This window comes from Struthio camelus, chromosome 1, assembly GCF_040807025.1.
Source record: "Struthio camelus isolate bStrCam1 chromosome 1, bStrCam1.hap1, whole genome shotgun sequence".
Taxonomy (NCBI): domain Eukaryota; kingdom Metazoa; phylum Chordata; class Aves; order Struthioniformes; family Struthionidae; genus Struthio; species Struthio camelus.
The window spans coordinates 127,055,174-127,072,568 of NC_090942.1; the positions used below are offsets into that span (position 1 = coordinate 127,055,174).

A 17,395-nucleotide genomic window follows, 5' to 3' on the forward strand; every position below is an offset into this window, starting at 1 on the left:
ATTGCCAAGTGCAGGAGCTGAGTGGGAAAAAAAAAAGGTACAGTTCACTAACAAAGAGCACAGTTAATTTCCCCATCTGAATTTTCACCGAGATGAAATTCACTTTCTGTGTCTGTGGAAGGCAATTCTTACAGGGAACATTTACAAAGTAAAAGCGGTTGTTCCAAACAGCTCAGTGGAGGAGAAACAACCCGAAAGGAGAAAAGAGAACTGACTAAAATTATGTTTCCATGGAACAGGACGCTCTCGATTTGTCCATTTTTATATTTCTTGCTGTTTGTTGCCTGGTATGCGCATGGAATTTTGTTCTGTATAAAGAATATAAAAAACAGTCTCCAGCTTGTTATGGCATGGTTTCCGTCTAGAGGAAAACATTTGCTGGGAAGCAGCAGAACCTGGGCGATGTGGGAACTGACTGGTGGGAAACCTGCACCTTTTGACCCTGGCTGGCTGTGTAACACCAGACAAATCCCTCTGGGTGGTATTTTTATTCAAATACGTAATGCTTATTTGTGCCTAAGGTTGGATGTATGTTTGATCCTGGAAGAAGTGATCAAACAGAGCAAAAACAGTGGATAGATAAAACACAGAATGGCCTGAATGGATGATGAGTGACTGTAAAGCAGCGAAGTACAGACTGCTAGGGAGTGTTTGCATGGAATAGTTTTTAAGGTTGGCTCTGCTGCCTTTTATCACCTGGTGGGGACTCGGTTGTCCCTCTTCATCAAGGAGCAGGGATGCTGGGACCCTGCCTGTGCCAGTGGCAAGGTTCATGGCCATGGAGCTGCTGGAGTCAGGCTGCGCATGCTAATGTCATGCTGCTAGGAAGAGCATGCAATGCTGTGCCACCCAGCACAGCGATGGCCTCAAGGTGTGGGGCCCTTCCTGGACCCCTCACGCATTGGGTTTCCAACCAGGAGGCTCAGTGGTCAGGTGCCATGATGGGCATTTTGGGCCACCTGCCTGCACAGTGGGGTTGTGTGATGGGCAGGGGATGGAAAGGAAGGAAAGCCATGCATGCTGGAGATGGAGCAAAAAAAGCTTGCCAGGGTTCTCCTCCCACAATGCCTCTCCGCGCATCGCCCAGCAGCCCATCCTGGTCTCAGAGCCCGGGCCAGGCTGTGCCAGGTTCCAGCCACTGCTGCCCTTCAAGGCCACAGCACCCCGGCAGAGGGAGAGGAGAAGGGCAGAAACAAGGGCAGGGAGCAAGGGAGTCTTGCAGAGACTTTTGCCTGCTCCGGTTTTGCACCTGGCACTGCCGAAGGCTGGGAAGCTGGGTGGCTCCTGGGTTAGTGCAGCAGCCTCATACCGGGGTGTGCTGCTACCTGCCTGCCCGGCGTGCGCCTCTGTCACTTTTGGCATATTGAAAAGGAGGGGTTGGTAACTTGTAAATGAGAGCTGGAGGCCTGACACCGTAATTAAGGTCCCTTGTGCCTTTTCCCCCACCTTTATACACTGGGAAGATAGAACTTCTTGGGCTCCCAAAGATGTGAAAATGTTAAGTGACATGCTGTGAGGAGCTTGGGCACAACTGGGGTGACATCTGTAAGCAAAAACGACAATTAAAATGAAGGATCCAGGTTGTCTGCAGTGCTGCTTCTCCTCTTGCTCTTTTCTGACTGTCTTATCTAATCCACTGCGCTGCTTATTTCACTCATCTGTTGCTGCCACAGCCACTGCTTGCTCTGGTCTTTATTTCCAAACAGCAAATAGCAGCCTTTTCAGCCAAGTCCCTCCCTTTCCCCACAAGTGGTAAATGAAATTTAGCTCCCAACCCAGTGCTGAGGGGTTTGGTCAGGGCTATCACTCTCTTGCTTGTGCCTGTCATTGCCACCTCACCTTTTGCTTCGACAGGACAGAGCACCTCCACCTTCACCAGGGTGACTGCCGAGCTCTGCCTCCAAGGAAGGGGCAGCAAAAAAATATCCTTGGCTCAAAGGCTCTCCCACCCACCCCCCCCCCAGCCTGGGCGGGGGGGACGCTGCTTAGCTCCCAGTGGGAAGAAGTGTTTCCATACTGTTTTGGCCTCTCTTATTTTCTAACGGCAATGGCTCATTTTGGGAGTTGTCAGTGGTGATAAACTCAATCCCATTCTGTTTCAAAGTTGGTTTAAGAAAGATGCCTGGCTGTTTAATATTTAAGCTAAGTGTTTAATGTTTAAACAGGAAAATTGTTCTGATTGTCAAAGGGGCATGAAAGCAGAATGGAAACTGGTCTATGATCTCTGACAGGCACAAACGCTGCCCTTTTTCCGTAGCAGCATGGTACCTAGGAGCTGCAGGAGTTTCAGAAATGCCAATTTTAATCAACCTCTTTCATTTCATTTGCCATGTACCATTCCCACAGCCGTGAGATGTGCTTTTTGCCTGTGAAGTGTGCAACATTGTACCTGGCTTTGTTAAACAGTCTGAGACTAATTCAATTGAATTACACTTGCTTTTCAAAACAAATTGCTTGGATATAAATGTGCTTGGAGAAGGTGAAAAGAGGAGCTGGACAGTATCAGCCACAGATGTGCTCCAGTTTATCTGGGTTCACTCCTGCATGTGCACAGCAGCTTTTTTTTGCTGTGAAATCCAGAAGTCAAGTTTCAAGTCAGAACATAAATGAACGCTTCTAACTGCTGTAAATACACATATGGACGAATGTTTTTGAATAGACTGGGGTAGTGTTTTTCAGGCAGCAAATTATTGCCCCTGAGGTAAACGTGTAACAGTACAGAACCATTCTAAGCCACAAAAGACTTAACAGGAGATAGTCTGCGTTCACTCTCCGAGCTCTTGGGCTCGGACTAAGGCTATGCCAGGCTGCACGCACAGAGATAGTCCTAGCGTACATGAAGCCTTGCTTGGTAACAGCTGGAGCTGGGGAGGAAAAAAAATCCGTAGGAATGCCTCCAGCCAAGCAACTCTTCACAGTAGTCACTATTTTCCCCTCCCAAAAGGTTGCTAAGACGAATTCTAAAACGACCTGTCAAAAATGCTTTTGATACAAGTTCTCTTTAAATACGCATTTAATACTACAGCTCAGCGTTTTCAAAATCCAGCATTGCTGCTTCCTTATTCTCTGCTTTCCAGCACAGGTAATTTGAAGTGCCTGTATGACTCCAAGGTAGATAAGAAAGTTTAATCTAAAAATGTAGAAGGTCTTTCTATTACTAATCTATTGGGCTTTTTTCCCCCCACAAAGAAACTGGTAGCGGCTGGCTGATCCTCACCCAAAATGGTCATGAACAACCAAATAGGAAGCTCAGGAGACACATACCAGCTGTACAACTTTTTTTCTGCTGTTCTTAACACTGATGCCGTGAAAGGGGTCTGACAACAAGCAGCCATCTGAAGTATTCCTTTGCTTTGGAAACAGCTTCCGTAGTTGAGACCATCAGCATCTATGCCGAGATTGACCTATACTAAATTATAACATATAGGAAACTTTTCTACAAAGTGATGATAGGACACACGAACGTATTTGATGAGGAGGCCTGGAAGAAAGTCATTGCAGGGTAGGTAGGTTTTTCCATTGGCTTGAAAATATTGATCTCACAGAGTAAAGCCAGGGCTTTGGCTACTGCTGTATATAATATGTCTCAACATTTGACACAGGTTTGGAGAAAAAATTCCCTTCAGCAAACCCACAAAAAATGGCACAAGTGAAAATACAAAGAAAAATTTATCGAATAGATCCTCTTTTCAAGGTTTCAGGATGATTTAAAGGCACATTTCACTGATATTGAATGACAATTGAGTTCATGGACACAGACAATGCTTACATTCATGGTAAAAAGACTGCATAACGATGGTACACTTTGAAACGTATATTCTCAACTTAGTTAACACTAAAGTGATTATTTGAAGTGTGCCATGTACATAACAACAGCGGAACAGGCAGATGCCTCTAATTACTGCAATTTACAAGGCGGTAATTCAAGCCCCAAGTATATTTCCACTTATTGTAGGAAGGCAGTACAGATTACAAGTAAAATGAGGGAGAGCAAAATTGATAAGGAGCCAGGAAACTACTGACATCCTGAAAATAACAGCTAGCATCTGCTGTAAGTCAGAGGGGCTTTAACTTCACTAATTCATTTTACCCCATTTTAATAGCAAATGGCCAGGCTGGATTGAATTCACTTGGGCCAGGAAATAACTGAGAGCCACTCTATCGAAATGTTGCAAAGCATAAGACTCACTGAAGTGCAGGCATTTCACAATAGATAAGTGTATTTCTTTGTTCAGTAGCAGGTAGAATAAAGTCCACTCATGCTTATTCTCTTGCTGTTTAGTGATTTAATTCATGCTAATTATCTCTTTTCATTCAGCTCATCATTAAGTTTCACATTTTGATGTTTAATTATTAATCAAATGCATTTGAAAATTGATTTAACGTTTCTATGTCTGATTGGCATGTTATTCTCTTCTGTGCAGCAGGGATGTTAAAGGAATAACCTGAAATAGTCTGAGCCACTAACTGAGGTGAATATGTAAGGATATTTATTAACCTGTGTGATTTTAAAAAAAAAAAAAAATAACAGGAAGTGGAAATGAATGCATTATCCAAGGCCTCTTTGGCTTTTGGAGAAAGCTCTGATCTGCATTTTCCCTTCCCTCTATTAGGAATATACCATTGATATTACTATGTCCAATCAAAAAAAAAACAGACAAGCAGAAGGCAAATTTGAAAAAAGTCCCCCTCTCCCCTTCCCAGTTGATCTATTGTGTTTTGCTGGTAGCAACTGCAGTAGATTTAATGCATTAATTATGATATTTAAAAGAATCACCAGGAGAACAACTTTTGCCCTTTCCAGCTGTCTCTGTCATTTCTCTCCAAAAATAACACACATCTGGCAAAAGGGAAGAATAGGGGGTGTGCAGCTTCAAGTGGGCATTTAGAATACACTAGTTTCTAACGAATAGTCCCTTTTTATAGGCAAACAGCCCTGCAGCAGCCACAGAGGTGAAAAAAGCGGTAGATCCAACCAGACACAGCAGTCCTGATGCAGATGGCAAGTTTCTCTCCCAAAAGCTAGTAGTAAACGGTCGGGCTGGGACATCCTGGAATAGAGAGCAGTTTGCATTACCACAGGGACTCCCTTACTGTGTGAAGCAAGAGTGCAAGTGTCTCCCACTATATTATAGAGATCACAAGTTTTTACTGATGACCAGATAAGGTGGGGGGAAGGACAGTCAGTGGTTATGAAATGCATAATTTCTGCTGTACCATAAGGCCACAGTACAGTGAAGATACTGTCACTAACAGCAGCCACCTGTGATTGGTTATGAAGATGACTATATTAGACTTAAAACAATAGCCTACTATTGGGCAGAATTAGGCTGACTTCCTGCATTTTCCACTCCTCCAGGCTACTAGATCACTGTACCTTTATCTGGTCATCTCTCTCTCAGACAATGTTCTGGGGAGGAATTGAACAAGTGAAGGCTGTCAACATGTGAGCTAATTAAAAACTTGCAGTAGTCGTTTGGGTAGGGACTGCATCTTGACCAAGGGGGTTCACTCTTGCTCTGATGACAAGGAGAAAGTAAAACTTACCTTTGATTCTGGCTCAGGCATCCAAATTTCTTTCTCCGAGATCCTCCCCATATTGCATAATATCTAAAAGAAAAATTATTTGTACCACATGAGGAAAATTAAAAAATACATTACCTACAATTTGGTTTGGAAAAACAGAGCAAGTCAGAGCAAGCAATACTGATAAAAAGCATAACTGATTAGTTGAAAGTGCCTTGAACTAGAAAATGCATAGTGATTTGTCTGCTGACATCAGCAAAGGAGAAGGCGGAAGTTATGACAGTTTTTGTGAAAATACAGAAGCTGGTCGTGAAACGATCATGTGCCTAACCAATGCTTTAAGGCTAAAAGGACAGTTCCAGTGTCATTCCAGGGTCACTCCCTGATGGTAGAAAGCAGGGCTTCACACAGAAATTCACACGAACTGCTGATTTTCCAGATGCTTATTTTAAACTTCTCAGTAGAAGTAAAAATGCTTTTTCACTTGGCAGTCTGAGAAATTCTAAGGTGAGGTTGCTGCCTTGCTCTCATGAAGCAAAGCCTATTAGGAGTGATACTGTTTGAATCAAAATTAGGAAGAGAAGAGAAGCGAAGCAGGTCCAAGGCTTTCAAGGTTAGGATTATGAAGTTCTCTCTTGCCTGTTAAGGTAGTACAAAGTTCAGTAAGGTTTTTTTTTTTTTTTTTTTTTGACAATAAACTGATTGTAACAATCATAGATGGGCAAATGAACGTCTCCAGAAGAGACAAGTAAGAGCCTTTGTAACTAGTACTCGTAGGCGCAGAGAAAAGAAAAGAAAAGAGAAATTAAGTGACTTGAAACAGAGCAAGTATGAGGCTTGTAAGAGGAATATGACATTCTGTCAAATAGAAGCAAAGGGCTGATTTTCAGTTAACTAACAGCTCCGTGACTCTGCCATACAAAAGTTGTAACTGTTATGTATATCCTTTAATGCTTTTTTTCCCTCCTTCCAGACTGCTGTAAAGAGATTTTACTGTGACTGGGAACCCAGCCCAATGTGTGTCATTCTGAGAAGATTTAGACATCATCAGAGTTGCCCATTACGAATTCATAAAGACTAGCTAACTCTATTCTCTCATAAAAGGAGGAGCAGAATGGATAGAACAATGCTCAGATTTCCACATTACTGCACAGAAAATAACTGCAAGTGTTTGTAATGACTTAAATTACTTCTAAAACATACTGCGATTAATTTGATAGAAATTGTGATAGTATATCTAAGGGCAGCATGAGGTTGGAGGGTTTCCTCCATAGATATGAAGCGCACTGTGTGAACCTTGTTTTAAATCTCTAGTGCAGTAACATACTGTATAATATTCAGATTCTTGTGAGATTTTTGGCTTCACTTTATTCAACAACAAACTAAATCAAATTAAAAAAAAACAAACAAAAAAGGGAGCTTTGGTTCACATTCTTTTCTGGGATTCTCCTGGGATCCTTCAAGCTGCACTCAATCCTCTTTAGTCTTTTAATAGGGATGACCAAAGCAAACCAAAGGTCTGTACCTCTCTAGCTGCTCTCTCTCCTGCCTGTACGGCCCCCTCCATGTATCCGCTCCACTGGGTGGCTGTCTCTGTGCCAGCAAAGTAGATCCTGTCAACAGGCTGGCGAATGATCCTTCAAAATAAATGGAGAATGTCAGATGACAAGTAAAATGATGATCCTTCTAAAAGCAATCTATTGGCTGAGATAGTGCTGCCAACCTAATTGCTGTAGAATTCCTGCAAACCTGGGCCAGGGAGCAAAGTGCAACAAGATCTCTCCACAGGATCACCTACCTGCTTTCATACACAAAACTCCAGCATTATTCAAGATCTGGGACAAAGAAAATCCAAGGCACAAATCAGTGTGCCCAGCTCCCATGCAAAATAATATCAGTCTTATTTTAGTGCTAGGATAAGGGACAATCCTAATAGCCTCCATAAACGCAGTGCAGGTGATAGATTTATGTCCTCTGCATGGCAGCTTTGTCATTATCCTGCCATTACAATGGGAAGCAAATGATGTTTTTGCAGCAACGGGTCACTAACATCAGCTTCTATCTGGAGGGTCAACTTGCCTGGCTGCTTGCCAAAGAGGACGGCAGCTGAACGCATCTGCATCTAGAACAGAAAGTTGCATTTCTCCCTTTAGGATAGTATCAGCCGTACAAAGCTGTACGGGCATCCCAGTCAACCCAGCCGTTGCTAATGAGCTCCCTTTCCCACAGAGGGATATGCCTGCTCTGGTGGCTCTCACCTAGTCCTGGATTAGGTTTTCCCTGCCTGCCTGACACCAGCTTCCCCAGGTCACAGGCCTCACTCATCACTTCCCAAGCATTCAGATAGATACAGCAGGAAAATCTGAGTGTGGGAAGACTCCTTCCCAGTCCCATCTTGGCCCAGAGGCAGGGTGCGACTCCACAAGGGACAGTCAGTTTGAGAAAGACATGCTAAAGAGCTCCCATACTGATATGATACATGATTTGTCTGATTGTTGGTTATGGATATACGATTTGTCTGGTTGTTCCCAATAGGTTCTGAAATAGTGCTCTCCACCAGCTTTTGAGTGGTATGCCTAGTGTTAACCAGTATTATCTAACACGTTCCATTAGCAACACAGCAACTCTGCGTGGGAAAGGCATGTGAGGCTTTGGGAGGAGAAAATGAGTTTTCATATAACAGTTCTGTGTATTCCCCTAGTGATGTGAAAGAAGGGGCTTTGCCAGAAACTGGTGCTGCAACTGCAAAGTCAGTGGAGACTCTTCCACTGTCTAAGATGTGTGCCCTCAAGGCTTCATAGAGCAGTAAGAGATCTACTGTAAACACGGCATAGCAGCAAATACTGTAAGCAACCTAGCAGGGAAAGGTTTCCTATTTCCAGCACGTCCCTTTGTGACTGTGTTTTATTTCACTGAAAATCACAAGAGAAACTGTGCTCTTATTAAAGCCAATAGCAAGATCCTTGAGCTAGGGATTGGAGGAGTGGAAAAGAGGGGTTGGAGTTCTCCCAATAGGCTACACATCCTGTAAGCTTGTTGCATAAAGAATATCATTGTAATAAGATCTAAGAAATACAACCTAAAAAGCAAAGCATTCTTTCTTTTACCTTCCATAATTATACATTATGCCTGGTGGGAAATAGGCTGTGTAACAACCCCCAGAATATTGTTCCGTGCTCCAGTTCTTTTCTTCATAATGCACCGGCTGTAAGTATTAGCAAACATAAGAGAGTGAAACACGGGCAGAGAAACTGGAAATAAAAAGCTAATATCCTTGGAAGACGGAAAAATCAGGGTGAGGACACCTGTTAAAGGAGTGCCAGCTCATCCGACTAATGCTATCCAACACAAAACAAATCTTTGCACGTTTACAGAAGCACTGGCCTCTCATGGGGAAATGACAGGACAAATTAGACCATGCACTGTCTTCTCTTTTCTTGTACAGCACGAGACTGCTAGCTTTCTTTGTCCCGCAATTCTCTGCCCTTGGGAGCAGAGATTGTAAGGAACAACCTATAATTTTAGGTATCTATTTTAGGTACTGGGAATTTTGGCTTCATTCTACTAGAACAAAAGGCAACCCTACTGTACAACAAAGGTGAAAACAGACATTCAGTTCTTACATGTAAAGCCTCTTCCATCCCCAGTGCCTTGGCATATGCCTCACAGATTTTCTTCTTCCTACGTGAAAATAAAAGCAGAATCAAGAAAAAATAAGATGGAAAAGAAGCCTCAGCTATTGCTCTTATCTTAAAAAAAAAAAAAAAAAAATCACATGTATTGCAATACACTGCAAAGAAAGTTGGGTTGTATTTTGTTTTTAATCTGATTTAAAAGTTCTTAATTTATGTTTTTAAACGCTGATGCCTAAATGTGACATCCAAAATTGACCCTGCATATGGGAAATGAAGGCCAATGCTGGCAATGAGCTCTAAAAAATAAGTCTTTGTACAGTTATCTTAGGATGCGGAGTCAATTCATTCTCCTGTTCACCGGTAGAAGACCAGAAAAGAACAGATACGAAACAGTGAAACAACCTACAGATTTACTATAACTGAAAACAGAACATGAGCAGAACATTACACACTTTCCTAATCAGAACTCCTGTTTCACTTAGATGTGTACCAAGATCACATTTAGAAACTACTGTTCACTCATTTCATGGACTAATGTAGAAACAATACTGTTACAAAGATGGAAGTTTAAATTTTGTCATCTAGTCTGAATGTGAAGGACACTCAAAACTATACACGTCAGTGCTTCCTTGATCCTAGGGGGTGAAGCATCATTCAGTGGTGATGCAGTTTGGGAATGTCTTCAGGAAATTCTTCTCAGACTACTTACAAACACAAAGCTGACAAGTCATAACATGGAAGAGCAGGTGGGACTTGGAAATTCTGAAACATCTATCAACTGGATGGATATCAGCGCTTCAGCCAGTTTATACTACAGCTCAATTTTTGCCCCATTTCCAGTATTTGTAGTTGCTCTGAGCATGTGCATATGTACACATGTACATATGTACACATGCACATTCCTGCGGTGAAGCATCCCAGAGAGCTGACTTATTTATGAAAGATTAACAGTTTGTGAACTCTTACCTCTCTTCCTTACTGAGATGTGCCAGTTTAACAGACTTTCTGGTAAGGATGAAACTGAAGAGAAAAATACAGCATATAAATATCATACAGTGCCAGTGCCTCAGTTCATTTTTAAAACTCTTGCTTGAAATGACTCTGAAAAAAAGGTGGGCACACCATTTTACCAGTAGACAGTCAGCTTGACATTTTGTCATCATGCTCCATCACTTAATAATTACAGCTTACATGGGTGAAAAGGACTGTATGGGGCTCTTGAAACACAGTAGCAACTGTCCTTTTGTAGCTATCCCATTTCAAGTGATTTTCAAGCTATCACCTTTCTGCATCAAGAGACTGATGCAATTGCAGCCTCAGACGTGTGTCCCCTTCACACTCCCACGGAGGCTGACGGCCTTGCCCCAGGCAGCTGGAGCTTCCTACTGCTCCTAATGCAGGTGAGTAGGATAGAGGTTGCAGAACAAGGTCTGCACTGTAATGAAAGCAAATGGAGATGCTGGGGACCACCCTGAGGAGCTGGTTTGAGGGAAGAGTGCGTGTTCGTGGGGGGTACTTACAGACGACCACCTGACAATGACCAGCTGTAAAAGTCACATGGGCTTTCAAAGCTGCCAGCACTGGCCTCATTCTGCTGCCACTGAAATGAGCTCTACATCCGCACTGACTCCGGAAAGCAAAGGTAAACCCAAATTGGGCAGAGTGGTCAATGAACTAGCCTGCACTGCCTTGCTGCTTATATGTAGGTCTTTTCCAAAAGGGCTGAGACCAAGGACATGGCGCAGGCTCCTGGAGCACTAAATTTTCTTGTGCTTTTCATCTCCCACAAGCAGCTGGCCATATCACTGTCCATGCCGTTTTGTCTGTGCTAATAAGTGATGGGGAGCCTGTAGCTCTGACAAGCATTGCACAGTCATAGATCAGCCCTCTAAGAAATAGGACTAATATTTATTCAGGTTGAAGTAAACAGATTTGGAGATCAGTTCATTTGACCTCAGTGGAGATATCCCTGGGATGAACTGGCTTCCATCATCCTTTTAGAAAGCTGCATATGTCCACAAGGAGAAAGTAAGAAACTGCACTGCCAGAGAGCTGGAGGTGGCTTATTGCTCTCAGGTCATGGAATTCCCTAAGCCTTAAATATGCCCATAAACATGCACCATTCAGTAGAAGTGGTAGGTTTTCCTTGTCAGATACTTCAAGTGCAGTTGCCTGACACCTATATTGGCCTTTTTGGCAGGTTCACCTTAGATTAAAGCAGAGACATTTGTAAATATTGTTTGTTCATATTGGCTTCATCTCATTTTAGAAGGCAGTAAATGCTATTACATATACTCCCATCCAAACTACAACTCTTCTACTTGTCAGTTTCTTCAGAATCCTAAATTTTTCACTGAATGGCTATTGCCTAGATTAACCACAAAAGCTGATGTTCTTTGTCTCTCTTCAGGTCAATGGGAGAAAGAAGAAAACGAGGGCTTCTTAAACAACTGTATTTTGGGCCTTGGTTCAAATGAAAATGGAAGGCCCAACCTAAGCAGAATATAGGCTCACAAAATTAAGAAAAGGATTTATTTCTAAATGTATTCTACAGCAAAACACTAACTGAATGCTTAAAATGAACGACAGCCGAGTTCAACAATTCTTTCCCAACAATCTCTTTTATATCAGGCTATTTGTGGCAGAAATTTCACATAAATCTATAGGGACTAGAGAGGCACAGGAGAGTTTTAGGAAGTGTTCTCCTACATACATGAGGATTCTGTGGGAGCAGCATCACTTGTGAGATCTGACCATTTCCCCTCTTCTTCCTCCTCCCAGTCTTTCATAGAAAAAGAGATACACATCTACAAGTACAGAACAGTAGCTCCTAACCCCATAATGGCAGGGAAAGATCCATCAGGTTTACTGTCATCCATAGTTATTGCAATTGGCGATTCTTCATCCTCAATGAAAAGGGCACCACAATAACCTATTAGGAGAAAAGAAAACAAAAGGATTGTCAGACAGACTTGAAGACGATCGTTGTTACCTATAGTCATGACCAGGGAAAATTATCAATAAGAGGAAATGTACAGTAACTCCTTTGTAACTGATAACACCTACAAAGGCTGAAGAGTTCTTGTAACATTCTCTCATGCTCAGTCTTCCCTCAGGTTCTAAGAATTTTTACACATAGACATTATAACGGAATTTAAATGTGACTTTTACTACTTAGCAAGGAATTTCTGTGGCTTATTGCAATTCCCTTTGGCTTTCTATTATTGGGTGCAATAAACATTAACAATAAATGGATCTAGCAAGAACCATGATGTGTTCTTTCCATGAGTAGCTTGGTCAAAACAACAGAAGCAACAGCAAAAAACAATGTAGTTACGTCTGATCACTGCGGGCTCAGATTTACACTCCGTATTGATTTTGCAAAGGGTAAGACTGTCAGGAATGGTGTCCAGTAACAATAATGCACCAGAAACATGGGCCAACTAATCTAGTACCAGATCCCTGATTTAGGCCACTTACATGTTCCAGATGAACATGCAAAAAAAACTTGTATGGATAACAATGTATAAGACTTCCCAGATTTTTTTTCTAATCCCAGTCAGTGACTGGTTTATGCCCTGTAATACTCAGATTTATAGTCTTTCTAGTAAAAAAATATTCTTACCCAAGGCAACTATCAACATCACATAAGAAGCAGAAATTAACCTGTTCCTACAAATACCTCTGGAAATAGTAACTTATTTTTTCATCATTCATTAACAGTAAAAGCCAAGCAACATGTGATGTTGCAGCATACAGGAAAAACATATCTTGAGCTAAACAAAAAGCTAACCTACTTTTTCCAGTCCTCTGAGATATCAAGTCTGTAGAGCAGAGGATTAAAAACAGTGAAAGGTCTTTCTTATACTTTAAGCTCTCCTTGTTGTATGCTATAAATTCTGTTTGACTGCTCTAACCCTGTCCCTGGCAGGGAGAAGTAAAGAAGCATCCTGCTCCTGCAGATGCATGTTTCTGTGCATTACAGGTAATCTAGCAGCCTTCCGCAATGAAGGCTTCCTCAGCTAGCACGTCTGAGATTCAGGATCCCATCTTGGTCTGGACTCTGCTTTGCAAAAATATGTATATTCAAGTATGGAAGAAGAGCTCTCTTTCCCAAGGAGCTTTACCTTTGTCCTTTCTGTGTGCTTGATTTGTTTACATAAGGTTTTATTCCTTGATAGATAGCAGAGCTTTAAAATTAGTTTAGCGCCAACTCCTCCCAAGTCCTTCAACTTCCCCACATACCCTTCCTCTCCCAGAAGGCTTCCCTGTAGTACATCATGCATTTTATGACAGACCCCATAGGCATACGCTGAATTAACTGGTTTCTCTTTGGTGGCAATTCTGGTTTGTAATGAATCTTCGTTGATAGAATAGGGGGGATAGCACTGATCACATACCTGCACTGAAATGCAAAACACAGTCAGTACACACAAGGTGCTACCTCTCATTGAAGTTGCCCACCATGCCACAATTGAAAGACTCTCTTTCCAGTTGTTGATAACTTCCCCACACCTGGCTTTGCTGTTTGCATTTCCTGCAAAGATACTACCAGGTTACCAAAAGAATTATGCCATTTTAGAAAAAGAAAACAGGGAAAAACATGTTGTTTTGTGATTAGATGATTCTTGACAGCTTTCTGGACACTACAGTGACAGGGGTGAAATTTGACTAAAGACAGGTAGGGAAAACAGGAAAGGACACACATCATATCATACAGAAAAAAAATGCCTTTTAATACTACCAAGAAAATATGTCCTGCTTTTGTCCAAAAAATAAGCTGTTAAAAAAAACAAAATCACTTCTGCGCATGTCCACGGGATACAATTTCAATAGTAACAGCTAACACCTATGGCGATTTCAGCTTTCCTGAACGTGCTCCATGCCTCTCACAGGTCCTATACCTGACTGGAGTGACAAAGGATGCTCTGCTTCAGGCTCAGGGTGACACTATATCACCATAGATACCACTGCTTTCAGCTGCTGTCATGCTGCTGGGGCCAGGCGCAACAGCTGAGTGCAGGAAGCCTTTCTCCTCCAACTTTGCTGCTGCTCAGCAATATGGAAGGGGGAGCTTTCTGATTTAAAAATCCTTGGAGAAGAGAGAGGGTCTAGTCCTAGAGGACACCCTTAAACTGGTTTCTCTGTCAGACAATCCCTTCCCTTTCTGCTAACTTTCTTGAAAAATCTTCCAAAGGCAGTGAGACAAGGGTCTTACAGACCCTCCGTGCTTGTCCTGTGCAAGCCTGACTTTTCTTCTGTGGCAGGCTCCGTCCTGCATACTGAATGAAGTTGCCGTCCTGTGGATAACATTGTGTGTAATCAGGAACTGATAGATTATTACACAATGCAGATGCACAAAGGAGGCTGAACTCTGGCCTCTCCTAACTTGTTACAAGCAGACCTTGCAATCTTACTAACAGCATTTGAAATGTTGTCTTTATTTTCTGCAAGCCACAATCTTGGATAAGAACAGGAACGTTATTTTTCCTTATTTGATGTGGCCTGGATGAGGAAATAAAATGTAAAATTATATAATCACAGAAGCAGCTAAGACAGAAAAGACAGACTAACGACAGAAACCAATTAGGAAAACACTGAGATGTGACCCACTCATAAATAAGTCTGTAAATAAGTCTGTAAAGCAGGCTTCACAGACTGTCAGGATAGTTTGAGAAACAGACACACACAAATGGGTACTCCTGATTATATCTGGCTAACAGCTACAGCAGATGTATTCCCCCACTAAATGCATAGTCTACTTTTATTTTGATCAAATTACCTCATATATCTCATGGTTTAGAGTCTCCACAATGACATTATCACCTGTCTGATCAATACGGACCACAGGTCTCTCCAGTTTAACCCTGCCTTTGAGGCGTTCCATTATCTTCTCCGTTATCTGACCAGAACCCCCAATAAACTTCCTCTCCTAAAAACAAACAGAAAAACAAACACACAAAATTCATTGGCATTAATTACAATGAACTTGAGTATAACTTCTGCTCATAAGCAGGAAATTCCAAATCTGCAAGTTCTAAGGACGCACTAAGTTGGCTAGACTTTCAGAAGAGCTAAGTCACAAGTTCGAACCCCAGTGAAGACTCTTATCCAAACTACTTTTGCAAAAGCTTCTTTAAACAGCTGGCTTCAGGACTCAGGAAGACTAGAAAACAAAAAATCCTAATGCAGATATTTTAACTAATATAAACTAACCTCTTCATAAAAAGGAAGTTTTGACTGTTTTACCCATTGCTGTGCTACCAAAACCTGCATATGTGACAGAGATACTCGCTTGCTTCTGTACAGCCAAAGCCTGCACAAGTCCAGAAGCAAGAAAGATCTTTCATTGAATCTGGCCTCAAGCGCAGCAGGCAATAAGCTTTATCTGTCCCTGGGAAGACGCAAAGATACTGTTGGCTGGGAAAAGCACATTTTGTGACATATATTTCTTTGCGATGTCTGTGCAGAGGCCTGGTGGAAGCACTAACCCTCTTTCATCTATCAGCCACCAGCATTACATCAGGCAGCTCAATTCCACATATAAGATTTTGGTATGGCAGAGAAGAAAGATACAACAAAATCTTGTGCTAAAGGACTGAAACGGCTGCCTGAAGATGTGTTATAGCACTTGCCACGGATGCTAAGTCAGAAATGCTTATCAATTTGCTCAACGGCCTTTTTTTTTTTTTTTTTTTTCCTTTTTAAAAACCAGGATGAGAAGAGTTGGAAGGATGGTAGAAAACAAAATGGCTTGTCAGATCCAGACGCAAAGAAAAGGAAGTCTTCTGCCCTTGTCAGTCTAGCTTTCTACTCTCTTCTTGCTCAGTTATCAGTATCTTGGGATTCATTTTATTTCCAGTTCCAGCTGTAAGGTCGAGCAGCTGCTGACACTAGGCAGAAAGTGTGGCTGGGAGGCCCCTGAGGAAGACGGCTTTTGGGTCTCACTCCCACCCCAGTGCAGCATTACCTGTACTTTAGTCCTTCCTAGCACATGCTCGTCTATTCTCACCATAAAAGATAGACACCGATGGAGACTTCACTCTCCTTTAGGCAATTTCTTTCATTGCTTCCCTATCCTTAGCGCTTAGAAGTTTGTGTTCCTGTCTCCACTTTCATTTCTCGTCACTTAAGTTTGAAATGCTACGCCTGTTTTCTGAGGCTGTTTTAACTGAAGTAAGAGGTAAAGGGTGCCAACATACCACATCCAATCTCTTTTGATAGCTCCCTGCTCCCTTTTCTGAAACTTATCCAGAACAATCACATGAAAAATGTGAGATTCTGTAGGCAACCAGACGCCTGCCACGGCCAAGGTGAGAAACAGTCTAAAGTAGCTCCTTAAACATGCCACCATGTGAGCTGTCTCAAGGAGGAGGGGCCTTTCGCTACCCACTTCCAAATCCCATCATTAAAGGTCACCACAAAAATATTCTAAGGTCACCACAGGCAAATATTCTAAGATCAAACGTTTTTCTGGTGGGCACAAAGCTCCCATGCTCTGAACCCAGATGATGCCAGTCATCACAGCCAATCCTAAAAAAACACTGTTTTCTCAGGCTCTGGAACTTGCTGTTCTGCTTAAAGAACACTTCCCAGAAAACCTCACAATGAAGTTTTCAAGTAGCTGCTTATTATGTTAGTATTTCAGTTTGAAGTACTCTTGCTTTGTACTCCTAAAGACATACAGACATGTTAAGTAACCCATAGAAAACAAATTGGCAGATACTGAAAAACCAAAAAGGAACAAAACAGCAACAAAAGAACTGTGCTGAAGGAAATGTAGGAAAGAAGAATTAATTAAATTGTCCCAATTTACCCAAAAGCCTAGCTAATAAAATCCCTCATTGTACAGTGTTAGCCAAGAGGGCTGTTCATCCCCATGAAAACATAATCGCCTCTGGTGCCACCTAAACCTAGTGTTTTGCCTTCTTTTCATTAATTGCAGGGGTTTGACAGGTACAATACTCCACTTGCTATTTATGGTTTCAAGAGAGGAAGAATATTTGACATTTTGTACCTGGCCCCCATTGGTCACAGAGAATATCCTGGCTGTGCCCCCACATTGCCTCACGTACCACAGGAACCAGAGAGCAGAGACTTCATGAGGCTCAGATGTGACATTGACATTCACAAAGAGGGTGGCATATTCTTTAGCAGCTCTGCACGAAACACAGGGACAGAAAAAAGTTAGTGAGCAAACGCGACTTCCTGATTGCTTTCATTAATCTTTCTTT

At 42.1% G+C, this 17,395-nt stretch overlaps 1 protein-coding gene across 1 annotated transcript in view; it reads right to left on the reverse strand.

Moving 5' to 3' along the window:
- Positions 1-2,995: 2,995 nt before the first annotated feature.
- The window catches only part of LOC104147136 (amine oxidase [flavin-containing] A), a 41,893-nt gene continuing 27,493 nt past the window's right edge, over positions 2,996-17,395 (reverse strand). Inside the window, exons 6-15 of the mRNA XM_068916203.1 lie at positions 17,179-17,320; positions 14,944-15,093; positions 13,407-13,566; positions 11,997-12,093; positions 10,128-10,181; positions 9,150-9,207; positions 8,634-8,731; positions 7,052-7,163; positions 5,548-5,610; positions 2,996-5,051 (exon numbers count right to left, since the gene is read on the reverse strand). Of these exons, the coding sequence (XP_068772304.1) occupies positions 4,896-5,051; positions 5,548-5,610; positions 7,052-7,163; positions 8,634-8,731; positions 9,150-9,207; positions 10,128-10,181; positions 11,997-12,093; positions 13,407-13,566; positions 14,944-15,093; positions 17,179-17,320 (1,090 nt within the window). The 3' untranslated portion in view covers positions 2,996-4,895. The remainder of the gene's footprint in view (positions 5,052-5,547; positions 5,611-7,051; positions 7,164-8,633; positions 8,732-9,149; positions 9,208-10,127; positions 10,182-11,996; positions 12,094-13,406; positions 13,567-14,943; positions 15,094-17,178; positions 17,321-17,395) is intronic.